The sequence below is a fragment of the Salvelinus fontinalis genome, chromosome 34 (assembly GCF_029448725.1).
Source record: "Salvelinus fontinalis isolate EN_2023a chromosome 34, ASM2944872v1, whole genome shotgun sequence".
In the NCBI taxonomy this organism is placed as follows: domain Eukaryota; kingdom Metazoa; phylum Chordata; class Actinopteri; order Salmoniformes; family Salmonidae; genus Salvelinus; species Salvelinus fontinalis.
Genome location: NC_074698.1, coordinates 36309640 through 36317303, shown reverse-complemented (window position 1 = coordinate 36317303; position 7664 = coordinate 36309640). Strand labels below are relative to the sequence as shown.

Here is a 7664-nt window from a genome sequence, read left to right as displayed (position 1 = left end):
ATGTAGCTGTTGTTCTAGGGATGGTGAGGTGAGCATGCAGGTCTGGGCAGGTGAGATGTAGCTGGTGTTCTAGGGATGGGCAGGTGAGATGTAGCTGTTGTTCTAGGGATGGGCATGTGAGCATGCAGGTCTGGGCAGGTGAGATGTAGTTGTTGTTCTAGGGATGGGCATGTGAGCATGCAGGTCTGGGCAGGTGAGATGTAGCTGTTGTTCTAGGGATGGGCAGGTGAGATGTAGCTGTTGTTCTAGGGATGGGCATGTGAGCATGCAGGTCTGGGCAGGTGAGATGTAGTTGTTGTTCTAGGGATGGGCATGTGAGCATGCAGGTCTGGGCAGGTGAGATGTAGGTGTTGTTCTAGGGATGGGGAGGTGAACATGCAGGTCTGGGCAGATGAGATGTAGCTGGTGTTTGTGTGCGTCTGTAAATGGTTGTTCATATGTATACGTTTGTATTTGTTGTGGGAATAAAATATATATATATATATATATATTTTTATTAATTTTATCCCCTTTTCTCCCCAATTTTCGTGGTATCCAATCGCTAGTAATTACTATCTTGTCTCATTGCTACAACTCCCGTACGGGCTCGGGAGAGACGAAGGTCGAAAGCCACGCGTCCTCCGAAGCACAACCCAACCAAGCCGTACTGCTTCTTAACACAGCGCGCCTCCAACCCGGAAGCCAGCCACACCAATGTGTCGGAGGAAACACCGTGCACCTGGCCCCCTTGGTTAGCGCGCACTGCGCCCGGCCCGCCACAGGAGTCGCTGGAGCGCGATGAGACAAGGATATCCCTACTGGCTAAACCCTCCCTAACCCGGACGACGCTAGGCCAATTGTGCGTCGCCCCACGGACTTCCCGGTCGCGGCCGGCTGCGACAGAGCCTGGGCGCGAACCCAGAGACTCTGGTGGCGCAGCTAGCACTGCGATGCAGTGCCCTAGACCACTGCGCCACCCGGGAGGCTTAAAATATATTTTTTAATCATATTTAATAAATAATATTATACAAAAAATAGTTCAGAATGGTTTCTGTAATTTTCCAGCTTAGGAGGTTAGGAAGACCTCAAAGAGGCTGGCGACTGAGTGCATACGGTAAAAGATTCCGAAGGGGAGTCCGATATTCACAACAGCCGCCCACATGGTGAACTCGTAAAACTCTGCTCCAATCGTGTTGTCAAACTGAGGGCGGGCGCCAAACGCCGGCATGATCCAGAGCTGTCAATGGAAACAGAGTAAAGATGTTCAGTCCAATCTTTCACCTTAAACATACAAGTTACCATCATACTCTACTATGATGTATTGTACTGCACAAATCCTAGGGAGCCTTTTGGCTCATGAGCAAGTTAGGCAAACAGGAAAAAAAGTGAATTTAAAGGGATGGTTCAGTAGTTTCCGGTTATTTTCGACCTACTGTACCTACCCACTGGCACAGACGTCAATTCAACGTCTATTCCATGTTGGTTCAATGTAATTTCATTGAAACAACGTTGATTCAACCAGTGAGTGCCCTGTGGGTAGGGCGTTTCATCCAAACTTAACACAAACGGTTTTGGATGAAAGGACAACATCCCAGGTTAACAAGCCCTTTAAAAGAGCCATTTTGAAAAGGACAGCGGTGGGTACTCAGTAGGCTACTCACAAGGATGTTGCAGAGCAGCAGAAATGCACAGATCTCCTTCAGGGCCCTCCTCTTCCAGGTCAGCCTATGGCGTTGAGGCAGGGGGGAACCAGAAGGAGCAGAAGGAGCAACATGCATACTGTGAACTGTGAGGGCCGGGGACATCTTGGTCTCCATGAATGTCCCTGGTAGGTTGTGTATGTCTCTATGGGCTTGGGCTTGAAGGACGTATGGGTTTGTGAATACAGAGGCCTGGTGCATGTCTTCGTGGAAGGGCTCGCGATGCAGGCCCTCGATGATGAAGATGTTCTGCAGGCAGAGCTGGATCACAGTGAGCAGGGAGACAGCCAGGTTGAGAGCGTTGAGGTGGCCCTCGGCCCCCGTTGCCACCACAGCCACGATGGTGAAATAACAGATGGTGAACTGTCCGATTGAGGCGCCGATCAGCAAGCCTACATCCAGGCTCCGTGTGGGGTTCTTCCCCGACACGTGGTCCCTCTGGTCCAGCCGGTAGATGGCGCAACCAGCCACGGTCGAGACGGACATGAGCGTCACAGCCACCGTGTTCATCACGTAGTGTATCATCAGCACCGTGTCACGTTTCCCCGGGTCCCCCTTCTCCACGTCCACCTTGTAGATGACAAAGGTTCCCAGGCCCGCCACCAGCATGACCAGCCCGACCGCAGGCCCCACCAGCACGTCCTTCAAGCGGAAATGGAGCGAGTGGTGGTTGTGCTCATCTACCAGGCGGCCCACGTTCTTCCACATGACGTAGGCCATGGCCGAGGCAAACAGGCTGTACTCGATGTTGAAGGGGTACAGGTAGTAATAGGCCTTCTCTAAGATGGCACAGGAAGAGTGGCTGCAGTTACAGCTGCTGTATCCGCCAGGGGCTGAAATAAAATGAAAGATGAGCTTTATTGTTTGACTTGTGAGGTGATGTTTTATTATGTTGGTTTGTTTGTTTTGTTCTTACAGTATTTCATGGTTGGGGGCAATTCTATTTCAATTCAGTAAATTCAGAAAGTAAACTGTACATTTCTATTTATTTTATTGAACCTTGATTTAAACAAGGAATTCCCATTTCAGTTTACATACTGAATTGAAATGGAATTGACCCCAACCCTACAGTATTTTACTTCGATTTTCTAGAGAGAAGATTCAACAACACAATATTCTCCACCTCTGATGTCATAGGAAAGTGTGCTGTTGCCGTCCTCTGGTGGAACAACAGTCTGGTGTAGGGACTCCTCTGTGACTGCTGCCATCCACAACATCAGATTGGTAGACAGAGTCAACATCAGCCCACAGCTTCAAGAGGGAAACACAGGAGTTCAGAACAGAATAGAATACTTTCTATTTTTATACCCTATTTAATTCTGTAAGAATAGAATAGAAGAGAATATAATAGAATAGACTTTATGCCTTCCAAGGGGAATGTTAAATGTTCAATCATCAATTTACATAATTAAATCGTAATAAATTCAGTTATACAGTAGCAGTTAGTGACGCTCACCGAGTTATGTTCCGTTGTAGCTGTACACAGTCTTTAGCGTGGAGCCAGAGGAAGTATGTCTGAAAAAGATACAATGATCACCTATACTTGCATTTTTCTCACCAGCCAAATCCCTGAGTGGTTTCCTTAATGTCATATCACCTAATGGAAGCTCCATTTGAGATGTCTGAACTTGTGTTCTTACCTGGACAAGTATGAACACAGCTTGTAGGACAGGGAACACTATCTTCACAGCAGAGTCACAGTGCAGGTAGCCTACGTAGTTAGCAATCTTAAACACGTCCATAATCAGACTGCATAAGCCAAACAGCACCAGTCCACCTAGAGAGAAAAACACAATGAAATCCAATTAGGAATAATCACACTTATTCAATCACTCACACTCATTCAATAATCACACTCATTCAATAATCACACTCATTAAAGACAATGGGTGAATGTAAAACTTTGTCTAGTTATAGTAAATTATATCCTACTGGAATAGAACTCTTCCCCAATCAAAAGAGAGATGATTTATGTCCAGTGACTTTAACAGAAAGAAATATTATTAAAGGGATACTCCGGCATTTTGGCAATGAGGCCCTTTATCTACTTCAATCAATCACATGTATTTATATAGCCCTCTTTACATCAGCAGATGTCACAAAGTGCTGAACAGAAACCCAGTCTAAAACCCCAAACAGCAAGTAATGCAGATGTAGAAGCACGGTGGCTAGGAACAACTCCATAGAAAGGCAGGAACCTAGGAAGAAATCTGGAGTGGAACCAGGCTCTGAGGGGTGGCCAGTCCTCTTCTGGCTGTGCTGGGTGGAGATTATAAGAGTACATGGCCATGAATGATAGATTGTTCTTCAACATGTTAAAACGTTCATAGATGACCAGCATGGTCAAATAATATTCACAGTGGTTGTAAAGGGTGCAACAGGTCAGTACCTCAGGAGTAAATGCCAGTTGGCGTTTCATAGCCGAACATTCAGAGTTCGAGACAGCAGGTGCGGTAGAGAGAGAGAGAGAGAGAGAGAGAGAGACAGAGAGAGGGAAAGAGACAGAGACAGAGACAGAGACAGAGACAGAGACAGAGACAGAGACAGAGACAGAGACAGAGACAGAGACAGAGACAGAGAGACAGAGAGACAGAGAGACAGAGAGAGAGAGAGAGAGAGAGAGAGAGAGAGAGAGAGAGAGAGAGAGAGAGAGAGAGAGAGAGAGAGAGAGAGAGAGAGAGAGAGAGAGAGAGAGAGAGGAGAGAGAGAGAGAGAGAGAGAGAGAGAGAGAGAGAGAGAGAGAGAGAGAGAGAGAGAGAGAGAGAGAGAGAGAGAGAGTGATTTTAACAGAGAGAGAGATTATTAATTTCCAGTGATTTTCAGGGAAAAAACTAAAACTGTGAAAATTTAGCAGCTGTAGACCCAGAAGATCAGAAGTGTCTTCTCTTACCCCTGAGCCACACAGGCCCGGCATGGCTATCCTTGTAGAGCACGGCGTGATTTTCCCTGGATGTGTAGATGGTGTAGTACAGCATCCAGGCAGTGGTGAGGATGAGGAGGACGATGAGGAAGATCTGCAGATTGATGGCGTTGATCTTGACGTTGTTGAAGACACTGCCACTGACCAGAGCAATACCTAGGATCAGGACGTTGACCGTGATGATGCTAGAGAGTAGCCAGCTGCGGTTACGGCCCCTCTCCCTCACCGTGCCCCTGCTGGTCGAGAGGACGTCGCTCCCCCTCCTTATACTCCCCGTCTGGACTCCCAAGTGGATGGAACACCGGGTGGAGGGGAGGGTGGGCGGGGGGGATATGTAGCCCTCCTCAACCGCCATCTCAGCTTCAGATGTCATCTTGCTGGATTCACATGAAAAGAAGCCAAAGGTCAAGTGAATGATGTTTCTCATTCTGTAAAGAGCTAGTCCACCGTTTGTTTGTGGTTTATTACAATCCAAGCTCGCTCTGTTCAAAATGTCATATCCAAAAGGTAGAAGATCTAATGAGTTCAGAAAGTATGTCTGTACTGATCAGAGTTGTGTGAACACCTAACCGTCCACTCCAGGGCTCTGCCTGTATAAGGAGGTCCCTCCTTCCCGTAACCCAGCTCCTAACCTCATTTCATCATCAATGTCAACCCCATCAGTGATATGACATTGTTTATCATCAGAAGCAGTGCACGCCCATCATGCTCCTGCTGTAACGATAGACCACGAGGGATACGAACGATAGACCACAATGGGGGGTAATTTACAATTACACATTAACACAGGAACCAGCATCACCCTTCCTGTCCTGGAGTGGTTTAACAGAGCTGGAATGTTGGCTTCATTATATGATGGGGCCATAAAGGCCACTAGGGACAATAGCTCATCTGTTCACCCCCTTTCTTTACGACTCTGAATGGCCCTGAGGTTGACAGGAAATCGAAGACAGACACCTTAGGCAAATCAGCTGACCACCTTGATTATCCCTATAAATTACATAACTTGTTTAGAGACGTCAGATCAAGTTTTTGCGAGGCACGGCCACACCCGTTAAATGAATGATCCTGAGTGGTGCAGTGGTCTAAAGCACTGCATCTCAGTGCAAGAGGTGTAACTACAGTCCCTGGTTTGAATCCAGGCTGTCACATCCTTCTGTGATTGGGAGTCCCATAGGGTGGCGCACAATTGGCCCAGTGTCGTCCAGGTTTGGCCGGGATAGGCCGTCATCGTTCTGACCTTAGTTCCTTTTTTATGTCTTTATTTTGGTTTGGTCAGGGCGTGAGTTGGGGTGGGCATTCTATGTTGTTTTTCTATGTTTTCCATTTCTATGTGTTTGGCCTGGTATGGTTCCCAATCAGAGGCAGCTGTTTATCGTTGTCTCTGATTGAGAACCATACTTAGGTAGCCTGTTCCCACCTGGGTGGTGTGGGTAGTTAATTTCTGTTTAGTGTGTGTTGCACCTGATGGAGCTGTTTCGGTTGTCTCTTTGTTGTTTTTGCATTTTAGTGTTCAGTTTCGAATAAACATGACGAACACGTACTACGCTGCGCTTTGGTCTTCTCTTTCTTCCACCAACGGCCGTGACATCTGCACCCAATACAGCTAGCCTTCAACATGTTCTCATAGCCTACATATTCTTACCTCCTTGTTGATTGATATCCATTGAATTGTGTCTATTTTCTGTTTTAGAAAGATTTGCACACATATGAAAAGATAGATGGTATCATCTTAAAAGGAATGAAGTGGTGATTAAAGAGCTCAGCCATGTGCTCCTTGTCAGTAACAACCACATCATCAACATTAAGGGACATGGGCAGCTGTGAGGAGGAGGGTTTATTCTCCAGGTCTGTAACCGTTTTCCAGACCTTCTTGGGGTTAGACCCACAGAGAGAGAACTGCTCCTTAAAGTAACTAACTTTGGCCTTCCGGATAGCCTGACTGAACTTATTTCTCATTTGCCTGAACGAGAGCCAGTCAGCCTGAGTATGCGTGTGCCAAGCGATTTGCCAAATGGAATTCTTGAGGTGGAGTAACTCTGCCAGATCACGATCGAACCAGGGGCTGAACCTGTTTTTAATTCTCATTTTCTTTATGGGGGCGTGTTTGTTAACGATACCACTGAAAATATCAAAAAAGAAGGTCCAAGCATCTTCGACAGAAGAAATCAAGCTGATTCTACACCAATTTACAGAGGCCAAGTCATGGAGGAAGACTTGCTCATTAAAGTTTTTTAGCAAGAGTCTATGACAAATCAGGACAGGTTGTTTCACTGAGCAGCCGTTACAAACACAGGCTGTAAATAGTGATCACTAAGGTCATTACACAAAACACCAGACTGATACCTATCAGGATTATTTGTAAGGATAACATCAAGGAGAGTAGCCTTTTCTGGGTGTTTGGAGTCATATCTTGTGGGATTGGTAATAATCTGAGAAAGATTTAGGGAGTCCCATTACTTTAGGACCTGGTCAGGTGGTTTAAGCATGTCCCAGCGTAGGTCACCTAGCAGGACAAATTCAGACTTAGTGTAAGGAGCCCGGAGACAGCTTAGGGCATTTAGGGTACAGGCCGATAACACCCAGCAACAGTCAAACTATCTCTGAGGATTTAGAGCTTGAGGTAGTCACCTCATACAAGTACTTGGGAGTATGGCTAGACGGTACACTGTCCTTCTCTCAGCACATATCAAAGCTGCAGGCTAAAGTTAAATCTAGACATTGTTTCTTCCATCGTAATCGCTCCTCTTTCACCCCAGCTGCCAAACTAACCCTGATTCAGATGACCATCCTACCCATGCTAGATTACGGAGACATAATTTATAGATCGGCAGGTAAGGGTGCTCTCGAGCGGCTAGATGTTCTTTACCATTCGGCCATCAGATTTATCACCGATGCTCCATTTAGGACACATCATTGCACTCTATACTCCTCTGTAAACTGGTCATCTCTGTATACCTGTTGCACTAAAAAGATTTGGCATGGGTCCTCAGATCCTCAAAAGGTTCTACAGCTGCAACATCGAGAGCATCCTGACTGGTTGCATCACTGCCTGGTACGGCAAC

General features: G+C 46.6%; 1 protein-coding gene across 1 annotated transcript; it reads right to left on the bottom strand.

The window, feature by feature from the left end:
• Nucleotides 1-1045: 1045 nt before the first annotated feature.
• Nucleotides 1046-4972, bottom strand: LOC129834004 (proton channel OTOP2-like). Its single transcript, XM_055898822.1, has 6 exons — nt 4570-4972; nt 3320-3456; nt 3136-3194; nt 2803-2930; nt 1641-2512; nt 1046-1216 (listed from the first exon to the last, which is right to left on the bottom strand). Exons 1-6 carry the CDS (start codon nt 4970-4972, stop codon nt 1046-1048), a joined length of 1770 nt encoding a protein of 589 aa, XP_055754797.1.
• Nucleotides 4973-7664: the final 2692 nt, after the last annotated feature.